This window comes from Argiope bruennichi, chromosome 10 (assembly GCF_947563725.1).
Source record: "Argiope bruennichi chromosome 10, qqArgBrue1.1, whole genome shotgun sequence".
Lineage (NCBI taxonomy): Eukaryota > Metazoa > Arthropoda > Arachnida > Araneae > Araneidae > Argiope > Argiope bruennichi.
Window position 1 is genome coordinate 109106793 of NC_079160.1, and position 26968 is coordinate 109133760.

The 26968-nt window shown below is 31.8% G+C and overlaps 1 protein-coding gene across 1 annotated transcript; it reads right to left on the reverse strand.

Moving 5' to 3' along the window:
* Window positions 1-15280: 15280 nt before the first annotated feature.
* On the reverse strand, window positions 15281-25859 carry LOC129988672 (U4-lycotoxin-Ls1a-like). The gene is made up of 4 exons (XM_056096942.1): window positions 25749-25859; window positions 19264-19396; window positions 17193-17280; window positions 15281-15547 (listed from the first exon to the last, which is right to left on the reverse strand). Exons 2-4 carry the CDS (start codon window positions 19346-19348, stop codon window positions 15337-15339), a joined length of 384 nt encoding a protein of 127 aa, XP_055952917.1. The 5' UTR covers window positions 19349-19396; window positions 25749-25859; the 3' UTR covers window positions 15281-15336.
* Window positions 25860-26968: the final 1109 nt, after the last annotated feature.

The following is a 26968-nucleotide window of genomic DNA, read 5'->3' on the forward strand; positions in this document are numbered from 1 at the left end:
AAAAAATGCAAATTATTATGCATTAGTAATATTAAGTTATCCATGGATGACCCTTTGGATTTTTAATTTCGCAACAGTTGAAATTTCATCGTTCATTTTGAAAAAAATTAAGATACGAATGCATATAATGAGACAAAAATACCTTTTAGATATATGGGTTCTGTTAAGAAGGCTCCTCAGCATCGAAAACCTCCTGCTGAGCACAGTTCAAATTTCAAAGGCAATTTAAATAGGAGATTGTCAGTAATTCGGTTCGAAACCCGCTAGTTGGTGGATTGAACTGAAAATGCACCAAAATGGGAATTTTTTTTACATTTGTGCTAGTGAATTAAAGCTGAAAATTTCTTCTATGAGGCAAACTTTTAGTAGTCGAATGAAGAACACCTTTCTTGTCTAGAAATTTATTTTGATTCGAAAATGAATTGAATTTTTCTTAGAATAAGCACCCCACACAGTCACGCCTTTGCATTCTAAAAATGCTTATTATCTATGTGGAAATACAAATTTATATATATATATATATATGAGAAAAACAGTATAATAAAAAATAATAATATTTGTGCATGTAATGAATTAAAATACAAAACGTTTTATACTACGGTATTCGTCAAATCTCCAAAGATAAAAAAATGCCATTTTACGTGTCATTTCCTACAGATTGGTTATTAATCTGAGGTAGCTGAACTCTTAAAAACTACAGGCTTAAACTTTCGACTGTCCCTCCTGTACGGAAATTAAAAAGTTTATTTACTAATTTAAATCCAGTGTTTAGGTTATAACATATAAGTCGTAATGCCGATATTCAAAATAATTTACTTTCGTTTAACAGAAACTAGGCAGAATGGATTGTAATAACTAAAATTGTAATATTGCAAAGGAAAAAAAAAGGGGGGGTAGTTATTTTGATCAATAATGCACTCGAACACATTTTCAATCTTGATAATGTTAATATATATATATATATAACCAATCTAAAGTAAGAAATAGTTTGAAAACGAAACTATATATATATATATATATATATATATATATATATATATATATATATATATATATATATATATATATATATATATATATATATATATATATATATATATAAAGAGAGAGAAAGAGAGAGAGAGAGAGAGAGATTATATAAAATAAATCATATTAAAGAGTCAATAAACAAACGGACAAAAATTATTGATAAAGAAATACCCTAATTTGCACTAGAATACTTACTTACGTAAAAATAAATTCAAAGAAAACATGAAAAAAAAAAGACAATTGTGACGAAAATAAAAAAGTTAACACTTTTTATTGATGAAATTGGTAACAAGCCTTTGTCGGTTTCAAAATTCTTTCGCTGAAAGGCGTTTTCACAGATTCTCATCTTTCGGGGGGGGGGGACTTTATAATTTCTTTCGCGACAACTAAACGACATTTTATAATCCCAAAAATATAACGATTGAAAGAAAAACGACACTGTTCAAATTTCACACTCGACCGAGGCGGGAAAAGATCGAAGTCAGTAGAAAGAATCACGGGAACGTAATTACAGAATGTGATGAATTATTATTCCTTAGCAAAGAGCGTTTCGGAAGTGATAGCAATCCTTCGACGAATAAACAATCCTACCCTGCCAATGCAACTGAAAGCGGAAAAAGCTTTTTTTCCGACCGCAGACGGAAGTAGTAGGAGGGAATAAGCACGCATGACGTGGATGCAGAGGGCGTTAACTTTTTGGAGAATCACCTCGGAGCAGGCAGAGCACACCTCTTTGTCTATGTAGCTGACCATGCGGGGAATTTGAAATTTCGAGACGCATCTTATACTACAATTCCTGAAAAAGATATAATAATAAGGAATAAAAATATGGAAATTAAAAAATTTCGCCATAGAAGGACTTCTCGAAGCATACATAATACATGAAGGGATTTTCTAAAACAATTACGAATTCATTCGGAATTATCAAAGAAATCTCTCATTAATTCGCTTTTTAACGAAGCACATGTTTTGGATTGCATCACTTCTAATTTGCGTGGGAGAAGCATGGATGACCAATGAAACCATCGGAAATATTTATTTAGAGGCAGTTTCATTCTGTTATGTACGGGAACTTAAAAATAAACGGTTTATATATATATATATATAGCCCCTTTTCTCTCTCTCTCTCACTATTATATACTATATACACTACATATACTATATATATATATATATATATATATATATATATATATATATATATATAGTATATGTAGTGTATATAGTATATAATAGTGAGAGAGAGAGAGAGAGAAAAGGGGCTATTTTTCTAGTGGATCGCTCAGTTAGTTAACTGGTTTCATTTGTTAGTGATTTAATTAGTTCCCTGATTATTATTTGAGTTGCACGATTTATCAAAGTGTCTTAGTCAGTTAAAAACAACGGGAGAACGAATTATTATTAGTGTGGTTGGTTGGTTTGGATAATTAGTTTGATTTTAAAAAATACAAGGTCGATAGTTATTTTAAGGGCTTTATTAGTTAAGCTTCGAGACTGATCAGACAAAAATATAATGACTGTTAAAAAATAATAAATAAATAAATACTGGTAATTAGTTATTATTAGAGTGGTTTGATTAATTACTTCATTAGCTGATTAGTTAAAAAAAGATAGAGGACAGAAAAAAAGTACGGAAAAGTCATTATTCTTAGAATGCTTGAATTGGTCAAGGATTATTAATATTATAGTTGTGTAATTAATAGGTTGGGTTGCTTTAAATAACAAATGATTGAGTAAAAATAGGAATGAGTCATTAATTTTCCAGTGGTTTGATTAGTTAGTCAAAAAATGCGGGACTTGAAAAAAAAAATGGGCATACGTATTTTTCTAGTGGTTTAATTACGAGAGTTATTATTAGAGTGATTTGATTAGTTAGAACGAATGAATTGGTTAAAGGCGGTCGACCCACAAAAATTCGGGACAATAATTAACATTGATGCGGTTGTATCAGTTCAAACGAAAATAGAGATGTATTGATTAGTCTATTACGAAGGAAAACATAGTTAGATTATGTTACTAGACAATTAATATAGAATTGCTTTAAGACAATTGCCCCTTTTTCCATTCCTACTATTAGCTCACACTCTCTCTCTCTCTATATATATCTTGTTCAAATTTTGAGGTTTTTGCTCAAACAGTGTTGAACTTAAAGAAACATATTTTTTTAAAATATGTAGGCAAAATAGGCCAAAATAGCGGCATTTCACATCAAGCTTTAGCCTAGAAGTAAATTTAAGCATGGTTAACTTATCTATTAAACAATTAATACTGATTGCTTAACTATTCTTCTCTATTAATTCAAAAGATTAAAACATTTGAACTAAAGTACAATTGTGATTTATACGAAATAAATAATATTTTTTAGCAAAATGAAAGCATTTCAATATTAGTTCACGTGAAAAATCGGCTGCGGCGGAATTTAATTGCAAAATGCTAGTGGATGCAGTAAATTTTAAAATGCCCACATCACTGTATATTTAATTTTATTGACTTAATACGATGCTGCAGTATGTGATGCTAAATGTGATAATATCTTTAAGTGAAAAATGAAATAAAAGGTCCTGATTATGAAATTAAATTTTTGAAATTATTTTCAAAGAAAAAAAATGTATTAACAATCATTAAAAGAGAACTAAGTGTTGAACATTTGGAACTATTATATTTTGTAAAGAATAAATTATTAATTTCTTGATTTATTATGTATCATTCTTAAATGAAAACAAAAATATATATTATATAAACTTTGAAATTTAAACAAAGAAACTTAAGAAAAGTAAAACTTTATTTTTTTATTGGACCTAAGCAGTGAATTAATTTTTATTCTATACTAAAACCATTAAGCTTAAATTTTGAGGGGGGCGTCCTCTTACATTGATGAACTGTACAGTCTCCTGTACAGTTTCCACTTTACAGGATTCGCTGTTGATGCAATTGAAAATGAATGCGATCACTTTACAATTTGAACAAAAGTATGAATTCTTTTAAAATTCAGATGTATTTAAGGAATTATGTAAGTACTAAATATTTAAAAACATATATAAGGATTTTTATTTCACTTACAGCTTCTTTTAGTAAAATATTTCTCGAAAAAAATTATAAATGATTAAAAATTCACTTTGGACTCTCATTTAAAATAAAAATGTATTATCTAAAAAAATGAACTGCTTAACTAAAATTTCGTAGCTAAAAACATTTTTCATTGAAATCAAGAATTTAAGTAATAGTTTTGCGAATTTTATTAAATAATTTCGAATATTTCTGGATGGGAAAACAATTAAAATGGCAGCAATATATCTTTAAGTCATTCCGCAATGCAAGGTTTCACCAAGCGAATATTTTAAAATAGTAAATCTTAAAATAAAAGTCAAGAAACGAGTACCTTTGATTTCTGGATCTTCTTAGAAGAACTTCCAACCACCCAAAGAAAGCGGATTTTGTTCGTTTTGTAATATTTTTCCCTGAACAGCTGCTTTTCAAAAGTTGAATGTATTTTGATGTCAGTTATGCAAGACCTTGTAATTAAAAAAAAAAGCATCGCAAGATGCGGAAAAATCTGAAACTGAAAAAAAGAGTATTTTGGGGCAGCTGTTTGAAATGCAGGCACGCGCACACACAAACATGCATTTCTTTCACATTTAAGTTTTTTACGTTTTGAAAGCAAGAATTTGATTTTATTTTCTTCTTCTATCAAGATATAAATATTTAATAACTTTAATAAAATTTAATAATTAAAATAAAGCACCTATCTTTTATCATTTTAAATGAGCAAAAAAAAAGTGAGCAAAAAAAAAAAAATCATTTTTTCATGTTGTTATAGTGCTTAAAAGAGCAAAATGGTGACAAATATATTGGGGAAAATGATTAATAAAATGACTGATATCTACGGCTTCCGCATGAAGCTTAAAAATGGGAAAAGTGGGGAAAATCGATTGCTTTTCGGCCATTTTTAAGAATAAAATTTTCTCTATATCTTTCTGTTATAGCATTAATTGTTAGTGTCAGGACAACTTAGTCACTTCTTTTTGAAAAAAGTGCTTGGTTCCCTACTTAGTTTCTAAATCAAGTATTAAATGTGTCATCGCACAGAGAAGACATTTAAAGTTAGCCTTCGTGCACATTTTAATCTTTCTAAGTTATTTGCAAATTTCATTCAGCGTTCTTATTTTAAATGTATCGAGTTTTTTTCTTTTACATATCAACTGAAGTGACTTGAACACCCCATTCATTCGAAGACATTAAGAATTTCTTTCTTTGTTTAAATCAGCATATAGCTGCATTACAGAATAATTTTTAAATTTACATTTTATTTGATATTTGACTTTAATAATATGATTTGGCAAAAATGCCGCAGAAATCTATATAAAAATTTGGCTACGCTGCCATTTTAATTTTTTTTTTTTTTTCAAATTTTAACATACTTTTTTCAAATCACATGTGTCCCCGTGTTTGTTTTGCGTGTATCAAAGTCGAGTTGGGAAGCCACAGTTAACAAAGTTATGGTGATTTTCTGTTGAAATTTGTTCTTTACTGTAGTTAAAAGGGAATTGCCCAATGGAATATTTGAAATTATAATATACTCTCAGTGGATCATTGAAAATAAAAGTTCCATTCGAAGACTTCAGACTTCAGTGAGCAGTGATGAGGAAGTTAAATTCCTCGTATGCACGTTCATACTTGCATAAGGCAGCTAATGCTTCTTAATGCTCTTTTTGGTTTGTTTGTTATGGCATACTGCATACTGGACTGCATACGGCATACTGTACTGCTTGCGAAATATCTGTGGAATTTCCGTATTCACAGCATAATCAAGAAAACGTAGTCTAGTCTGCCAGTTGAAATAGAGAACTCTGAGGGCAATAGTACGCATGCTTCTATCAGTATGAAAGTTAAATGATGGTAAATGATCACTATTACAGCTAACTGTTAATTTTAACAACGGCTTTAGTTCAAGGGAACAGATGGCCAGATCAAGATTGAGAAAGGTAAGTGCATGTTTATAGATGTGTGTTTCTCATTATTATTGATGGACAGAGAGAGTTATTTAACCAAATATTTAGCAGAATTGTAATAACGATGTCATTTCTCTGTAGGCGATTGTCGAAATAACTTGGTTTCTCTCTTCTGCGATCAAACATCTAGTTTAATACAATCTCTGATGAATTACTGGTGAAATGAAATCTTATACTGAGGGTAAACAAGCGGCGAACATTTTACACCAATTCTTGCCCAGCAGTGGTGGCGAAAGTTCGAATATCCTTGTTTATCAAATAACATCCAAAGAAAATGAAAAGAGATGAAAAATAAAAAGACTTTTATAGAAAATATATTTGAATTATATTTGCTGGTCTTTCTGTGTATTTGATAGCTCATAAGCGAAGTGTATTAATTAAAGTAAAAACAACATCGTATCCAGAAATCGCATTTGCCGGCCAAGGCATATCCTGCTAATGACATCAAGAGTACCTAACAAAGAAAACTCCGCCTTGGATTTCGCTGTAAGTTTCAATCTAATTCTAAATAACAGCCAATCTTTGTCAGCTTTCCAAACTCAGTCAGTACGAAAGTTGTCCAACCTAAATTCCATGGTTGCAGTATATTTCATTTTGTCCGGAAATGGGATTTTATAGATATTGTATCTCTAAGCGATCAGCAGTAGATTCACTCAAAGACTGGTCTTATTCCACTACTTGTGAAGGAAATGAAACGGCGCATGGATGTCTCCAAGATTATAAAATTCGAACTTAAAAATCTAATTTTTTAAAATAATTTTTTAACCACAATTCAGTAGAGCAAATAATCCTTTCTCTATTTCTTTACTCGCAATGATTGCTCTTGAACTCAAATCCTTGATTGATAAATTTTGCAAAAAGAAATATTACTCACATCAGGGAGAAATGAAATGTTGGAACGAAGGCGAACGAACGAAATCGCGAGCATTGATTGATAAGTTTTACAAAATGTTTCCAATTGAAAACCTTTTAGCAACATATACTTGCTAAGGTAAAATGTCCTTATCAAAAGAAAGATTTCTAAAAATTCTTTTTGTATCAATGCGATTTCTCCTTTGTAGCTTTTTGCCGTCTTTTAAGAAACAAGACTTTTTCCGCACCTGCAACCATGATGTCCCTCACATTTTGGACTCCACCATTCCTCCCTCACTTTCCAATCTTCCAGACAACCCCCTTTTGAGGAACTGGATTTCGCTTTCAATAACCTCAAGAAAAGTGAAACTGACGATGTGGAAAGAAACATAATCAAGTTATTATTTAATATTGATTCAACAGATCTGAACTGCTGCATGTCAGTCTGCCTCATTTCTTGCCTTGGTAAAATTCCAGAATAGCTCATTCTCAGAAATATTAACACTGGAAAGAAGGAAGCAAAAATTTTAACAAATAAAATTCAAATGTACACATTTCCCTTGTTTAGTTTTTACTTCTTTTTTGTTCATTTAATTTTTCTTGTTATTCATAACACACAAAATTTAAAAAAAAAATCCATTATTATTGTGGCTATATTCATCATTATCGTTCTTGTATAACTAGAAAGAGTAACTGCAGTCATTTTGTCCGCTGAACAAACATCGTAACTCATGCTACATTTCTTTTTCTTTTTTTATTGCTATCTGTACCCTATTCGTCTTTTATTTTGCAGGAATCTGAATAGAACTTAAAGCGACAGGATATGAATGAAATCGGGCGTAGGAAAAAAAGCTTAAGAAAAACTAGCAAGGTTGTGTGCTCTGTTCTACTTTTTTTTTTTTTTTTTGGAATAGTTTGTATTCATTTCTTTGAATATCATTTTTCCGGACATATTTTTTTCTCTCGAAGAAATAAGATTCTACGAAGAAATCACAAATGATTGAATTTAATTACGGTAACATGCGTTATACATCTCTCGGCAACTTTTTTAAATAACGTTATAACGCTTTTTCTAAAAAAATTCGTTACAAGAGTTCAGAAAGAATATGAATACAATACATACTGTACGTTTAAATGCGAGATAAGTATTCAGTTTAAATATTTACAAAGAGATAGTGCAATTCTATCCCCCTTTCTAGGTATTCAGTGGTAAATTTCATACAACAAAATGAATAAATTTGGAATAACATATTAATTTGTTATAATTTTAAATAGATCTAACAGTAAATAGCCAAACTGGTTAGATCTCATTGGAAAATATGATAAACCACCAGCTCATAGGGACAGCAGATTCTAATGGCATTACAGCAGCTGAATTCGGCTTTTCCACTATAAGAAGCAAATTAGATTTTCCTGATTTGCTACTACTCACTTTAAAGATAAAGAAACTTTGGAGCCTATTCTGAACCTGGGAGATCGGATATAATTTTTTAAAAATCGAATACCGAACTTTCGCCTGGGCATGTTAACACAGGTAGAGTGCATTCAATTGTTATCAATCTATTCCTTTGCAAAATGACTCAACAGCTCAAAAAATATAGTGTTACAATTCCATTGATTTTTTTCGATTTAGATGGGTCTTTCTTCCTTGAAGCCCCACGACGCATATTCTTCAGATCGATTTTCAAGTGTTGTGATTTTCAGCTGTATAGTTGATCAAAAGCAAAGGTATTTCCTGCCTTCAAAGAAATTTATAATTGTTGCTCCGACGCTCTTACGCCCTATCTTCCTTTCAGGGCTCAGCCATCCACATGTGCTCAACGAATCTCGTAATGTCTCTAATAAAACAAAGAAGAGTTGCTTATTGTGGGAAAATTGTAAAATGGAGAAATTTATAATATCGTGTGGAAGAAGTTTTCTCTTCGAAAACAATTTCTCCCACATACTACTTTTTGTATCTCTCCCCCTCTCCCATTGACACTATCTCTGAGAAAGACTGCAGAAATGCAAAGTATACTGCTCAAAACAATTAAAGGATATTGTAAGTATTGTATAAGGTAGCGGCATAAGCAAATGTTTTTTGCATAAAATTGAAGAAGAGAGTCACAAATGCTAATTTTTATTATTTTCAAACTTCGCAATAATGCAGATTTTGAGTTTGACGTCCAAGACGACGTTTCAGAGGCAGCGAATTTGATTTGGCCTTACACTTAATATAAGACAAAGCGGAGATGAATGATCGACATTCCAGTAAGCGTGTTGTTTCGGTGAGTGCGATGTCTCAACGAAGTCATTTAACCGAATCAAAAGCTTGGAGAGTTGCTGGAACGTGAGAGGGGGGGGGGCAAGCTGAAGTAGCAGAAGCCATTGGAGTATCAAAAAGTGAGTTTCCAGGATCTGTAACTGTTATTTGGAGACTAGAAATGCAGGCCGAAGATCAGGACAAGGGTGTAGACGTGCAACAACGCCCAATGAACACTAACGGCCCGGAGACGCCGAAATATGAATGCCATTCTACTTCAAAAACACCTTCGCTCGGCTACTGCCACCATAGTTTCGACAAAAACTTCCGAAACCGCCTTCATGCTGTAGATTTGTATGATCGCCGACCAATGGTGTGTTGTCACGTTAACTGCAAGACACCGTCGCGCCCGCAGGGACTGGACAGCAGCATGTGAACTGGAGGAGAATTGAATGGCGCAATATTATTTTCTCTGACGAGTCCCGTTTTTCTGTTCATTCTGATAATAGGCGTATTTTCATTTGGAGGGAACGCGACACTAGAAACAATCCTGTGTTCGTGCACGAAAGTGTAAGATTTGGCGGTGGGGAAGTGATGATCTATGCTGACATCTCCATTGATGGGCGCACCGATCTCCATATCATTCGAAATGGAGCTCTGACCGGTCGCCGATATAGGGATGAGATCCTGAGACCTATTGCCGTCCCTTGCGCTGCAGCAATTGGAGATGACTTCATGTTTATGGAAGAAAAGTGCAGGCCACATCGTGCTAACTTGGTGAATGATTTCCTATGGAGGAAGGAATCATACAAATGGATTGCCCAGCGTGTTCTCCCGACATTAACCCAATCGAACATGTTTGGGACCTTCTTGGCAGACGAATTGACGAATTGCCACCCCCACAAACTCTCCAAAAACTAGAAAGAGCTCTTCGGGAGGAGTAGGACAGAATACCCTATTTCCTTATTTACAGCCTCATTCACTTGATGCTTCAGATATGTTCAACGTTTCTGGCCGTCCGGAGAAACCATATCCCCTACTAAAAACGATTTTCTTTACAGGAAACCCTTTTTTTAATTTGTTTTTCACATATGCACATATAGTGTTTTTTTTTCCTTTTGTACCCAAATTCTCAATAAAACGCATTTTTTTTCTGCCAAACAAATGTCATTTTTATCTCATATAGTCGATAATGCATCAATCATTCAAACAATTCTCCAGGTGCAAGATCAATCCACAACCTCAGTATCCTTAAATTGTTTTGAGCAGTGTAAGAAAAGAAGTGACTGGATCGCGGTCTCTGCCATACGCATATAAGTCTTGGGAATTTTACAGGTGCGTGGAGATTTTTGATAAGTGAAAAAATCTGCATTTCAAACAATGGTACACAGAAGACAAAACTAATAGATACTTTCGGGATATGCAGTATTAATGCTTGTCTGTAGAGAAACTGGACATTCTTTAAAGTATTTAAATAAACTATTTTTGATGCAGTATTGCGGTTAAACTGTTCTTATGAAGCAATTGCACGCAACAAATTCCGAGAAATCATGAAAGAAAATTGTTCACTTTGTTACAAAGCAAATAAAATCATGACGGCAAGTGAACAACTATTCCCTGGAATTGGTATGTTTTCTATTCGTGCAATGTAAGTACGGAAACACCGATAATTTGGAGAAAAACTCCTGGATAAACAGCTGATATTCAGTCAGATTATTTGTTGATTGGCTTTTCATATTTAGAAGAAAATGCAGAATTGAAGTTGTCATTGAAGAAATCACCAGAACCTTCATAATACCATAAAACTGATGACAATTATTTCACTTCGTCAAAAAATAGTCAAAATTTTATTAGGAAAAGGCCTTAGCCTCGTCGAGATTTTGTAATTAACAAAATAAGAGGTATTCAGATATTTTCAATTAAAAGAGAGAAAGAGAGAGAGAGAGAGAGAGAGAGAGAGAAACTGCATTCAAGCAAAATTCCTGACTGCAATAATATCACTCAGACAACATAGCAACGGTCATGGTGGCATGGCTTTTAGGGCCCGACTTGAGGACCGCAGGGTACCAGTTCGAGACCTGCGCCCCCCTAAGAGCTACCGAGTAAGCGGGTCTGGTACTCTTCTAATCCGTCTGGGCCAAATGTCCTCTCGTTGGTGTGGTTTGGATGGGTACCCTGGGTACCTCGGGATTGGGACACCCGTACTCACCTATAGTAGGTGTGCCCCTGAGGAATCCCATGACAGTTTAGAAAGATAAATACAGTTTTCAAACTCAGAAACATTGATATAAATGCACACCTTTAAATGTCAAGAAGAAACTTTAGACTAAAAACTCTCACATAGATACCACATTAGGAATTTGAAATCAAAATGCGCCAATCATCTATCTGTTCTATTTATTTTCCGTTATAGAAAAGATGGAATTCGTGATCATATCGTCCACGTGGGGGACAAATATGTTGCAATAAGAATATTTTTGTATGCATACGGAATTAGAGGCATAAACTAACTAAGTTAAAAATTCTACACAGCGAATGTTTTCTTCTATAACTTGTAAGGCTTATATCGCAACATTGAGTGATTCCTTGCTTCTTCTTACCTTTTTTGAATCTACCAAATTAGTGTAAGGCAGGTTGCCTTCACCAGTGCCATCGTATATTCAGTTTCTATTCAGTTTTTAGAAAGGTTTTTTGAATCTGCTTATAAAACTTTATTGCATAGTCTTTTCCAATCTTCTCACACGCCTATTGCCATTTTCTTGGTGGAAAAGTGATGCAGTGTTTTAAACGAATTTCATATTTTTACCTACACCACAAAAAAGGAAAAGCCTGTACCTTCTCTTTATTTCGCCGTAGTTTATATATTACAAAAGATGGATCAAATATGATAGTAATAATGTTTAGAAAGCGGAAATGATTGCATTGAATAAAGCCAGGAGTCGGATATTTGATGAGTTTTAGTCAAAATGCATTTTTATAGAGATACACAATTGTGTCTGCAAGCGCCTGCGGTTCTTCAGCTGATCCCACCATCCCTCTTAATGATTGGGAAATCTTAAACATATGACAGCCTTAAAAAATGAAATTCGCACCTTCCGGTTAAGGAGCGCTCCTGAGTAATCAGGTTCAAAGTTGCTGATCGGTTAACCAAACAAACCACTCATGGAAGTACGGAAAACAACAAGATGAACCTGAAATGAATCGTGCAGTAAAAATATCTCGAAATGTGCTTCCTTGAAATTTGTAAAGATGGATAGACCTTCAGGAGATGGACCTTCACTATTCGCGTTTCATGCTAATGTGTTAACCAAGCCTCTTTCAACTCAAAATTCAGCTAGTTCGTCGCAGGATATAGTTCCACAGATGTCATATCTCTTTAGGTTCGGTTTAGGTTTCCATGCTCGCGGTGTGATCCAGGCCACTTGTTATTGCATGTTTTTTTATTGTTATTTTGTTTTTGTTATTGAAGTTTTTTAATTTTTCCAAGCTCAGTTTAAGAAGCGTATCGAACTAGTATTAAAATTTTCGAAACAGAAAATCCGTGGAAAAATAATGAAGATTATGAATCTTTTAAGAAACGGAAAAATGATATCATCATTTAAAAATTATTTTAAATACTTTCATCAGTCATTACGACATTGATGATACACTTTTCACTATGTTTTCTGTGTCAGCTTCTCTGTTTCTCTCTCTTTCTCTTTTTTTTTATTGTATAAGAAGTACAAAAAAAAAGATAAGGTTTTACTAAAATTAAAAACTCGACCTCTCATTGACCGAAAAGCTCATTTTTGAAATTGTGTCCATTTTTTATGATCATAATTATTCAGGAATTTCCTGAGCTAGATGGAAAAATTTTTGCATGCAGTTTTAATACCAAATGTGTAGTCTTCTATCATGATTTGAACGGAATTCACCGAAGGAAAGTCTTTATGTCGGTATGTACAAAAATACTATAACTTCAACATCCACTTTATCATCTAATACTATCAATTATTTAATCTTAATCCTATGAAATTTTGAACTCGATCTATCAAATTTTCTGTACAGAGAGCAGGATGTAAGTAGGTTGTTTGCGATAACTCAAAGATGCAACAAGTTAGATACATACATTAACGTTTTGTCAATAAAATTGTAATTCTGCAGCCAATTTTCGATAGCCAATTCATCTGCATTCCAGCCAATTCAATCGATTGATAAAAAATGGCCTACTCGGCTTTCTTCGCTGCTCAACGACGTACAATAACTCATGTGCGTGAAATTCGAGCATCCTCCGAGTTCATCATCTTGCCTGACGTCCAAATTTTTATGCGAGAAGATGAAGGGGAAACTCGCTTTAATTAGAGACAACAGAAGAAAGAAAGTTTTGGAGGGACACTCCTGATGATTTTTTATTTATACCCTGTTTTGTACTTTTTGCCGCGTCCCTCAAGGTGAACCTCAGCAGGATAGATTCCTTTGCAAGGTTTTAATAACAACAATAGTCATTGAGAAGTAAAAAAGTCAATAAATATGTAAGACACTCTTTTTTTAATTCACAAAAATGATATTTAATAAATTTCTGACTAATAAAAGTACAAAAGCTTATTAAGATAACGTATAACCTACTTTGTATTAAGTTTCTATACGAAATATTTTTTCCAATTTCATTTCCCAAATTTATATTTATCCAAATGAGTAAGATAAACAATGAGAATGCTATGTATCGATCCTCAGTTACGTTCGAAATAAAATTAAAAGTTTGCATCTTTATCTATATTTTTGGCATTCAAATTAATTTTGTGTAGTAAGAGATATTTTGAATAAAATTATAGTTAATATACTTATGGAGATGCTAACAATTCATAACTTTCTGGCAAAAATAACACTTTGTGATAGTTTTTAACAATTAAAGAAAAAATGTTTAAAAATATATTTTTTTTTAATTTTACATTATTTTTAACACTTTAAAATCCATTATGCTCACTTAGCTGATGTGGGCACCAACATAGGTTTGAAATCTGTTCACAGTTGGTTTACAGACCAACTGACAATAAACAGGATATATACTTTTTTCAATCTAAATACTTTTCATACAAGATACTCCATCCTTTTCGGATACTCCATCATACAAGCGTAATACAATTAGCTTAAATCTATTCATAGCTGATTTGTACCATTTAAAAATAAATTATGCTCACTTAGCTGATATGGGTACCAACACAGGTTTGAAATCTGTTCCCATCTTTCTGGCAGAAAAAGAAAAATTGAACATATTGTAAAACAGTCGCGTAATTCCATGTTCGTTGACATGTGTTTTGTGCAACACATGTCACCAAACTCTTGAAATTATTGTGACATATGAAATTGCTCCATTTTACTGAATCTTATTTTGTAAACAAATCTTGCAAAAACTGGCATGTAGGATATATTTTTTTCACTAAAATAGATACAGGAATATGTTGAATACTAAAATAGATACAGGAATATGTATGAAATGTTAAATTTTTTTAAAAATTTTATATGGTTTGTATTATTTTAAAATCTATTATGCTCACTCAGCTGATATGGGCATCAACATAGGTTTGAAATCTATTGTTATTTCAGGCATCAAAAGAAAAACGGAACATATTATAAAACAGTCGCGTAACTGGATGTTCGTTGACATGTGTTTTGTGCAACTATGTTGTCTTGGGATTATGGTGTCATGTAAAATTCCTCCATTATACTAAACATTATTTTATAAACAAATGTTGTAAAAACTGGCATATAGGATGTATTTTTTCACTAAAATAGACCCAGGAATATTTTTATAAATATTTCATAGAAGGTTTTAAACTAAAAAGAGAAAAAAAATATTTAAAAATAGATAATTTATTACCGATTTAAAATAAGAATTTTTTTTTCATTGTTAAATCCATTCAATAAATTGCATTCGCTGAAGAAAAGAATTATTAGTGTATGGATGCAATCAAAAATTAATGTTAGAATTTTTTTTAAATGAAAATAATTATATAAGATTTTAATATAAGATTTTCGTATGGAATGTATATGAATTAATCTTTATTATGTTTTTTTTTTTTTTTTTTGCAAAATTATGTGTCTGCTTTTATTTTTTCCTAAATTTAATTTTTTTTATTTCTTTAAATCCTCAAATCAGAGAGATACTGCATAATGAAAATGAGTTCTTTATTTAATACTATTTCAAGAATATAATTTTTTTTCAAATCAGCCGATGTATTTGGCTCCTTTGTCCAGGACTTTCTCCGTCATGCGGAGATACCATTTCTCCTGACAAGAGCACGTTTCTTCATTTGTAGGGTGAGAGTTGTTCCCCGCTTTGTAAAAGCACCAACATTTGTATTTGAACTTCTCACTTCGGCAGCAGCCATGACGATTCTTGGTGCAGTCATGGTGAAGCGGTATGCAGGCATCGGATCTGAAAAAATCATCGCCTTTGAAATGAAACAGTTCTTTCGGATAAAGTTAAAAAGAAATTTGTCAGACATGCACAACTTTCAAAATTTACTTCTCGAAAAAGAAAGAAAGAAAGAAAGCAATATTCATTCCATAGAAATATACGAAAGTTGGCCCTTCTTTTGCTGTTTGTAGAATCATTTTCGATAAAATCAATAAAAAAAGAAATGTCTTAAGAATTATTGAAAGTGTAAAAAACAACCGAGAAAAAATTAAAATAAAATTTTCATATTTGTAGTAAATTCAGCACAAAGATATTTTGTACTTCTATCAAAGTAAGGTTTGAGAGTCTAAACGATTTTCTATTCAGAACGCCTTATGAAACTATGCTTCATAAAAAAAAAAGCTATTTTTTAAATTTTGCTAAATTTTTTAATTTAATGTAGATTTGTTGACATTGAACATTCTCTAAAATTAATAGTTTCATTTTCTGCTGATTATTATATTTTTACGAGTTCTTAAGTTAATTATGTTTTTAAATGCTGCACTTCATATTAAAAAGAAAGCATCTAAAATGAAAGACATTGAAGCAATTATTAATATCTGAAGACCCATGAATGTTACTGAATTTCGAAGTGTTATTAAAAGGGAATCTTTAAATTTAACTGCACATCAAAACAGATAAACAAAAAACAATTTAGTACTGCTTCAGTTCGAATAAGTATCTTAAGTTTCAGTAGTAAATTCTATAAAAATGGCCGAAGTATGAAGAATGAGAACTCATCTCCTCCTTACATGCGTATCGAAGGTACATCTCCTTCGAAGCTCTCATTTTTATTATTATTATTATTATTATATGAAAATCGCGATGAGACTGTGCGTCTTCTGATTTATTAATGCACATTCTTTTTCCCCGAAAACGAGATTATATTTTTTTAATGTGCTTTTTTTAATGCACTGATAAATTTTTCAAAATTAATTTATTTTTTAGTGAATTAAAGTTTGTAATTTAATAGTGATTTTTTTCAAACACAGTAATTATTATTGCAAAATTGAAATATTTTCTTTAAAAAAATCTTTTGTTTTTTTTCAAAATTTCCGTTGTAAAAATTTGTGTCAGAAAGAAAACGAAAGTCAGAAGAAAATTTACCAGAAAGTAACTGAAATATGTAATTTTCAGCGAATTTCTTAATACGTTTAATGCCTTTTTAATGTTTCATTTCCATAAACTGAGCTGATGTCTCTTTCAAACAGAAAATTTTCTCTTCATATATTTTGCAAATGTTAATAATAAAACAATGATTATTAGTTAAAAAAAACTGTGACTAGAAGTGAACATTGGGAAGAAATCTTTGGTTTATCATATTGCAATTCATTTTTCATCGACATCATTTGAAGTTCAGACTATTGAAGTCTAATAATTTATACTCATGTGAAAATGCCATGGCCAGAATCAATTCCTCGATTCACTGTGCGTCTTGTAAAAATTAAAGTTGCACATAATCACGCGGCGTTAATCACTTAACGAGTAGTTATGCTAAACAGCATACGAAAGCACCTGTTGTCACAAAGGCTATAATCAGAGCCATCGTTTCTGATCACACTCTGAGAGCTACAACACATTAATTACCATATGCTTCTTTTTTTCAGTGAACCAGATTTCTTACCTGTATTCATCTTTAGATAAAGACATCCTACTTTCGGCAGCATCCAATTCGTCTAACGATTCACTTAAAGGAAACGTTTCCTCATCAGCTATAAAAAATAATAAGATACCGTTATATACGATGATAAGCTATCACCATTGTTTTTTGTAATATTTACTGTAAAAATGATTCAAAATTTTTCAACATAGTTGCAAACATAAAGCTAACTGCGAGATGCAGAATGCAAACTTTTTCAAAAACACTCTTCCTAGCAAACTGTTGGACTAAACTATCACATCTGGCATCACATTCTTGAGACACTAATATTTTAAATAAAAAGAGCTGCACCCCAATCAACTAAATCAATCACCTAAACTGACTAATTTATGAAATTTTAATATCACACTTCATTTAATAAAAAATTAGCAATTTTAGACCACTTAATAGACAGTCTCAAAGAAGTACGTCAGAGTTTCTAGAGAGTGAATGGCCTGTGATTATGAAAATGTTCATTGTTCTAAAACGGTAATATAAAAGCGTCATAAATCCGTCAGATTTAGCGCAGAAGATAGAAATTATTTATTTATATAAAAATTGGAGTGTCAAAATTATTTCGCAGAATATGATCCCTTATTACCAAAAGACTGTCTAAAATTTAAACTGCATAATTTTTTTCCAAAGTACATTTATTGACTGAAATAAAATAAAATAGTTTTATTTTCCTCATTTAAATCTTTTGAAAATGAAATAGAAACCTTTAAAAACTGAACTTTATGAGATAACTGAATTTTCAGAGAAACTTTTGTTGAATAATTCTTTGAGACATTATATAAATTATGAAAACTATTCTGTAATGCACATAAAACTTCTCTGGCGAACGACTCTGCTTTTAATTCGCATATTAAAAAAAGACATGGTTGTTGTCACTAAGAAATATTTTTATTTTAACTGCAGTTTAATATTTCCCCCTTAATTTAAAGCTGAAATTTTAATGGCGTTGACAGAAAATTAGAGAGAGAGAGATACTTTGTAGAATAAAAAGGACTGCTGAAGGCCTACATATTAGTATGAGTGAGTTACATAACTATCGAAATTTGAAGTTTATAAACATGTTGCTGAAATTCCAATTATAAAACGAAGTTGCATCAAATATTGAATTAAAAATTTTAGCGGGCATTAATACTGACGCACCAGCTAATCGCCAAAGGCAGCTAGTCTACTATAAATTACTGAGAGTGCAAATTAAAAAGTGTACATGCAACGAAATAAAAACAGAATTAAAATTCCTGCCTTGGTGTTCATGTCTAAAGGAAGCAATTTTTTAAATATAAAATTTACCACTGGCCAAAGCAAGCGATTGAGTGTTTTGATGGATGTGTTTGAATTTCATCATAACGTTCAGAACAGATTTTGTGCAAAATTATATGTTAAAAAAGCTGTAAACTAATGATGTTGACACCATCATTTTAAATTTTTAGGCAATGAAAAATCATTTGGGGGGGGGATATTAATTTTCGAAGGTGTGTCGATCTCCATATGCACGTCATAGCGATTGTTCACATCCAGCAATGGCTAAGCCTATTTGGATACTCGATTAACTTTAACGTCCACTTCTATAATTCTGATTTCTTCTACATCTTTTTTCTTCTGAAAGATTGGAGTTTTTGGTGACATGGAGAGTCAATAAAACTGCCGAGTCGGAGACAGTATATTTACACGATATTTTACAGTTTACAGACTATATTTTACAGTTCCTTAATTAGCAAATCGAAACCTGTATGAAACTATAAACAGCTGTGAAAATGTTCAAGAAATAGTCTGAAACGTTCTTATGACGGTTTTTTTACATTTGATTGTTGCCATTCAACAATGAGTAATAAGAGAGATTTTTCTGAAACGCACATTAAGAGTTTTATGTACATAAATTGCTCCATGTTTATTAAAACTTATTATTCATGTAGAGAATTTGTATATCAAGCGCAGATTTTTTTAAAAAGTGCACACATTTAGTATATTAAATTCAATAAATTATATGCTATTTTGTAACTTATGACATTTATTGCGATGATTGTAAATAGATATTAAAACTTACCTGTTTCAGCTACAGCACAGGCGAATAAGAGCAGAAAGATCACCGCGCAAGGAACGGCGAATCTCATTTTTATTATATTTTCCATAAGATAATTGTTAAATGCGATTGAGAATCAACGTATGCGTCGAACGGTCTGTAAATATAAAATGATGGTTTTATTTCTAGTTTAAAACAAAAAATATGATTACAATTTAATAAAACTTTTTTTTCTTAATCTTTTTTAATTTACTTTCATTTTTTAAATCAAAAAATTTATAGCATGAAGGTTTTATTCACAATTTAAATTTATATTGATGATTGTCCTAGTTGGTCATTCGATTATTTTGATAAAACAGTCACCAATGGCACAACTGTGCAACAAACGTAGTGGAAGTAAATAGTATTTAAATACAAAGCTTAAGTTTCTGTAAAATGTAAAATTTTGAAAGAGACAGATGAAATAATAGTTAAAAGTACATTATGAAAAAATAAAGCATAAGCAGGAAACAAAGTTAAAACGCGTTCAGTGCAGGAGTTAAACCGAGCAGATTTCGAAAAATGAAACATATTTGAGTGATGCTTCTCACCCACAAAATCTTTCAGAATTAGAGATGATAAATAAGGTGAGTATGGCGAGACTGAAGAAAAGGGCTTCAAAGAACATATTTCACAGTACACATAGATAGACAGCTTATTGGTAAACTAGCCTTTATTAATTTAATTCTAAAATATTCTCTTATTTCCTGATCCCATTCCAATTTTTCTATTTAATTAATTCAACAAAAACTTTGTAAAAATGCCTAAAGTTGAACTTTTACATGCTGTGAGTGAAGGGATAAGAAATGGCAAGCGTAGCGAATTCTTCTACAAGATCCCCATGATGCCCTTCCCTGTAGGAAATCCCTATCGGAATCTCACGGTATATAGGCACTGAGAACATTATTCTTTCGGATATAAAGCTACTTCAAAAATTAAATGTTTATATATATATATATATATATATATATATATATATATATATATATATATATATATATATATACTTTACGACTAAGTAGTATATATAATATTTATGCTTTGTAGCACGATTAAGCTCGCACTATTAATAGCAGATACAAGTACAAATATGTCTGGAGCATTGGGAATGCTTAATGGAATAGAATGCCTCATTTCCAGTTTTATGATTAGGCGAGGCTGATTCAGGGTAAATAAACTCACAAGACTCGACTTCCTTCCATGATTGTTTATTGGAAGTTGAAGATGAAATGGATATAACAAAAATAATTTAAGTTTCCCTCTGACTACGATAGCAGATGCGAGAAAGAACTTAGACTCCCTCAGAAGTGACATGTTTTTTCTGTTAAGGTGTATCTTAGTTTTCCAGAATTTTCTTTTATCTCGAAATTATCGTGACAGATTTCATTTTACCAAGGTCAGCATAATTTTATTATAGAAAGGACATGGCGCACTTTGAAATAGCATTATGAGACGCATTTATTATGGTATCAACCACGCACTGTACAGCTTTAGAAATGCCTACAGAAAATACTATATTATGAGAGACATAGCCGATTTTTGAAATGGAAAACGCTGTAAGCAATGTTAAGATTCATCTCCATCAGCAAGTGAGAAAATAATAGATAAATTTTCTTTATTATGGACATATTCTACAATTGTACAGTCGAGCAATGATAACAGCTCAAGAAAAGAGATAACAATATCAAGACTGTGGAGGATGCACGCATGTTTACTGAAATACATTTTTTTATTATTATTATTGAACAGAGAGAAACAGATATCAGGGATGAATCGTCCAATCCATTGTTCAAGAATCCGAATCCCACAAAATTATATATCGAATGAAATGACTTGGAAACGAAAACTAGTGGAAAGCTGATCTACAATGCTGTAAATTTCCTGTTACTGATAACATATAAGGCAGCAAATGAATACAGCAGATTGTGTCAGTGTTCGTGCGTGAGGAACATCAGTGCCAGGAGCCCTTGAAGCTAATACTGACCTTGACGAGGCGAATGGAATTATATTTTTCTGCTATCTCAAAATTTCCACACACATAACTGTTCGAATATCTTATCTTAATACTTTTTAGTGGCAAAACTATGAGCATATGAAGCACAACACTAGCAATATTTCATTAAAATCTTTCAAAACGAATTCGTACATTTAAAAAATTTATGATGTTATATTATGAATCTTTTTGATGAAAGAGCCGCTATATTTAATGTTGAAGAAAACAGTTAATTCTGTTATTACTAAAACCGGAAATGTGTCCTTTTTCGTGTCTCTCTGTCGGCGAGTTACAGACCAAATTGTTGAAATTCATCTTATTAAACATGACACAAATATATTTCAAAAGATCGGAACATGCACTGCAGATAAATTTTTTGAAGTTTAAATAAATTTAAAATAATCAAAAAAGAAGCGAAATTTTGCTGCTTTTAGTGATAACTTCTGAAAATATTAACTGATTCAAAAAATTTTAACTTATAAATATTAAAAACACCTTTTATATTTATCTACAATTCAAACATTAAATTTTGCAATGACATATTTAATTGCGCAATCATCCCCAACTTTAACACATTTTTACAGATATTTCTAGGTATGATTTGACATCGATGATTGATTTGTTGAAAGTCAGATCAGATTTATTTCCTTGTTTCACCTAACCTTTGAATCATTTGTTTCTCTTTTGTTGGAGAAGATTCACGGTTACTCAGGTAAATCCATATTTTACTTTACTCTTAAGCAAATCTACCTGTGGGGGCACCTCGAAATGAGGACGAGATGATGGCCCTCAACCACAGCCCTTAGGACTCAACCACAGGTTTGTTGTAGAGGTGGTCCGAACATTCGGTATATATTATCCGTGTGCATTCGGGCTGGTCAGAAAGCAATGAAAAGACAATATAATTTATTATAATGTTGCGCCGTTGTTTTCAATCAAATATGTAAAATAAGAATTGTGACTTTTGAAATACAGGAAAATTGAATTTTGGAACTGGATAAGAAATTCAGACCCATGACCTCCAGTGTCATTACATTTCCTCACACTTTTATGCAGCTTCAGAGGTTAAAAGGTTTCAAAAAAGTTTCTTGGAAGGTAAAAAAAGACAGGATGAAGTTCTCAAGAATATTCTTAATGGTCTGCAATTCTAAGTGAATGTCACTATTATTCCAAGAAAAGAAGTTATACATTAAAAGAATGAGTCACTGAAGATGTAATAGGAATAACAAATGAAGTCCCTTCAATTTCGCAACTCATCTCACGATCACCCTCATCCTCATGCGGTTGAAATTAGAGACAAGGATTGTTTGATACGTCACTGAATAAGGGAATAAAGTTGTTGTGCACTACATTTTGAAAGCTTTAAAGTCAGTTAGATTTTATATTTGTTCTAGCGTAAGTGTTTCAGTGCACTGTTTAGGGATTGCTGAATATCAGATGACGCCTTTTCAGAGCATTTAAAAGAGGTCTCATATTTTATTCAATTTGTGTATAAGCAATTTTAGCAAATTGTTTTTTGAAACACGAACATAAACGAACACTTCAGCTGTTTGTGTGAGGAATTTTCGTCTTGCTTCAGGATATCGCATATTTTTATTTTAGATGTAGTTGATTATTTTTCAGGTTGGTAGTGAGAGAGGAGAAAAAAAATAGGATTTATAATTTTAAAGCAGGTCAAGTATTTTTTCTATACAAAACATAATTGGCTATCTTGCCGTTTTATTGCATAACAAGCAAAAGTATGAGTTCTGCGGCAATTTGCTTTTGATTCGCCAAAGTGCTGGACATTGAAAGCAACTCAATGAACTTGTCATGAAAGATCCCTTTGGAAATTTTACATTACCTGCACAAAGTCAAGCTATGTTGAGGATAAAAACTTTGTTAAAAACCCAATAAAGAGATTTTCGTTTTTTAAACCAATAGGACATGGTAAAAAGAAAAAATCAGGCTAGACGGTACCAACCACTGCAAAGACTAACAAAGTATGGTAGCCATTGGTTCTGAAATTTCAGACACTCTTAGCATAGTGTGAATAAGAACCTGTATGCGGGGAGTTACTTCCGGGGACACTGATCAGTAAGGACGGTGTTCTTTAAAGTACAAGGCCCAAAGTGTGACTTTTCATTTGCACTTTAAGACACGAGCTATATAGGCGGACAGGTGCCAATCAAAACGATACACTGAGGACTACCACCTGGATTACCTCACGCTGTCACACGTAGTACTTCAGATATCCAAAAGAAACAAAATGTAAACAGACAGATAACGGCTTCTCGTGGAAAAAACTCTTTCACTTGTCACCGAGGGATGGAAGGAGAAAGCAAACCGCCCCTACTAGGAAGAAAGATAAAACTAAAAGGACAAAAGACCCTTTGGAAACAGCCGCGTTTAAATCGAAGGGCCAAGGCTTCCGAGACGTAAAAGCGCTGGCGCTAATCTTAGGGGACAGCATGAAGATGAAATATTAATGGATTTATGCTCCGTTTCGAATAAATAAATAATGCCCTACCCACAGCCTATTAATACAAAAGGCTGAATTACACTATTACAATATCCTCACATTATTGATAGGTATTAAAAGTAGTGAAAAGCATCGTAGATATATTATAAAATGTCTTGTAATTATAAAGTTAGTCGCCATTAACACTTTTTAAAGTCTTTTATGACGATAGCGAGATGACGAAAGAATCGTATTCTACCCGGACGGCGCTTAAATTGGCGACGATAAAATTCCTTCATTTCTTAAGTTTTTAGAAAATAGTTTGAATTTTCATTTGAATAACAAATCCATAAAAGTAATGTATGATCATATATCCTTTAGAAACCCAGATAGAAATTACAGAAAGAAAAGAAAAATGTCAACAACATAACTTTTTTTTAAATCTTGTCACTTGAATCATAGTATATACTCAATATTTTTTGTGCATCAGAAAAAAGTAAATAAATATTACAAATGAGAGTTTTCAAGAATTAGTCTTAAAAAATACTAATTTTTGTAATTATACAAAAGAACTTTTTTTTTAATAAGTAACTACATAAAAAGAATATGCACAGTCAAAGTAAACTAAGCTAAAATTGCTCAAAGTAAATTCAATAAATGAAAATTGGACTTTGGTTGATTGTCCACTGAAATTTTTTAACTAAGTCAATCTATGTATTCTACAGAATTACAATTTTCATTGCCCTATCTAGACTTTAAAATGGAGGTTCGTGTTTTTCTCTTCAGTAAGGTAAACTCTCACAGAATGAGGGGTGATAATAGATCGAATATGCATACTTTTTTATTACATTTACTATCAAAATTAAAAGGATTATGGTGAACGAACTGGGAATCTGTTTGTTTCAAAGTCGGCTTTGAAATATTTGTTTTATACAAATTCATCTTGTTGGTTTCTTTGTTTCAATTTGATTTCATTGCGGCAATATCCCAGCCCTTTTATGTTAACACTATACCCTCTATAATATTTTTCTTCATAATTCAAATACTCCAATCTTCTGGACGAACACCCTTCAAACTTCATTTATTTCATTTAAGATATTTGCGTTTTAAGCAGTCGGAACTTAATAGATTTGTAACTTACAGCCATAAATAAGTTCTCACCCTGCTTTTTATTTAATAGAACAGAAATTGGCAACATTCACTTTGTAACAGGATTCACACAGAAAAGTCTTGTAATCTATAAAATCAATGGATATTCTTGGAACTTGAATTTGTTCCAGCGGATATTAATTTAATATTTATCTTGGTATACAACATTCCAAATATATACTCTTATGAATCTGATTGGATGCAAGCTCCTCAGGAAGCATACCCTATTGATAAAAAATACCAAACTTTCTTGGAATTTTTTTTTATTCTTCATTAGCACGCATCTATATTATTACTGCAGCTAAGGATTTCCAAGTTGCAAACATACATTTTTAATTTTTTTTAGCAAACTCACTATTGAAAGACAGTGATCAACAAATGAATATTTTTCATTTTTCATTTTGAAAAATGTTATTATAAGTCGAAGGCACCTGGTTATATAAGTGAACGAACTGGATGCCCGATTATTTCAAAGTCGGCTTTGAAATATTTGTTTCATACAAATCTTGTTGGTTTCTTTGAAGAAGACGGAAGCTACTTGAGCTATGGAAGTCGCATTTAGAAAGAAATTTTGAGTTGATTCTGAACACTTCCTACATTGTATCATAACCAAAACTTACCTTATAATTTAAAATTATGTTTCGTTTCTGAGTCTTCTAAACCATAATTTGTAAGTATGATATAGCTGCTTTACCTATATTATTACTAAAGTAAACAATTACCTTTATATAATCTGAAAAAGTACAATTATAGCGAATGAAATCGATACAACAAAAATTTTAAATCGAGAAGTATTAAATAGCCCTAAATACAAATACATTTTAATATAAAAACATATTAGATTTTCTAAGATGAAAGTGAGCGTAAATTTGAAATTTTTGCACTTACAGGTACGAAGTTTTCAGTAGAATAAGATCGTGGATTAGATTCAACGTTAAGAAATTGAATAAGTAGACTATTCGCTGGCAGACGATTTTGAGTCTTCTTTTTTCAGTGCGCGCCTTTTATTCAGAAGATTATTATGAATGACAGGCATTCACAATAGTCTTGTGAATTCTTGACATATTTCTCTATGAAGAAATAAACATTTGCAAAAGGTCAGGAATTCTGTTGACTTATTTTTGAGAAGTTTGTCATGTTTTGTAAATACTGTATCTGGCATAAACATTTTTTCCCCTTCTTTGAACACCTGTTATCTTAGCATCTGCCAAAGAATGATGGCAGAAGAGCGACAAGATAAGCATGTGAAAAATAATACAGGAAAAATAAAAATAATAATAAAATAAATAAATAAAACAGAATGAATGCTGTTTCCCATCCGTGAGAGAAAAAGGATGAGACATGAAGTTATTTATTTATCTTGGCCAAATAAAACACATTTCATCGATCATGCAGTTGCAGGATTGACAGATATGTGATTGTTAATTGTCATGACAATATGTCGCAAAAATTAGTCGCAACCAACAATATATGAAAACTTAAAAAAGAAAAAATTTAAAAATATTTTCATAAAGGCTCTAATATGTATGATTTTAAAAACTTTGAATCATTTTTCACTTCTTAGTTTTAAGAAGTGAAATTATAGAAATCAGTAGTGTAAAATCTTAAAATCAATATAATATCTTTGAAATTTCTCAGTGAAAATCTAACTTTAGAGCCTGTTTGTCATTCTCAGTATTAAGAAGTGCAGTTTGAAAAGGTTTTTTCCCCCTTATTGAATAAGATAAATAACTTTTTACAACATAGAAATCTCGCAGTTTAAACATTCTTTACATCAGTTCTGATTTCCAGCAGATCTTGTTTTGCAGCCAGTGATTCAAATGATTCTCGCAGACGTGCCAATTGAATTCGAACGCGTTGAATGTCCTATTAGATTGGCATTCGCAATGGCAATCAAGTCGCAAGGCCAAACGTTTCCAGCTTAGATTTGGGCACACCTTGTTTTTTACACGGAAAATTATACGTGGCATGCTCTCGCGTGTGCAAACCACTGAGCTTATTTGTGATGGCTAAAGACGGACTGACAAAATTATCGTACACTCAATTGCTCTTCGAAATGAATATTGATTTACTTTATTTCATTTTTATATTTTAGGATTAAATATATA

Excerpts from the sequence above, each read along its gene's own strand:
- LOC129988672 (XM_056096942.1), bottom strand. The coding sequence starts at position 19,348 with ATGGAAAATATAATAAAAATGAGATTCGCCGTTCCTTGCGCGGTGATC. Across the intron at positions 17,281-19,263 it reads CTGTGCTGTAGCTGAAACAG|CTGATGAGGAAACGTTTCCT; the intron begins GTAAGTTTTAAT and ends TATTTTTTATAG. Across the intron at positions 15,548-17,192 it reads TTATCTAAAGATGAATACAG|ATCCGATGCCTGCATACCGC; the intron begins GTAAGAAATCTG and ends TGATTTTTTCAG.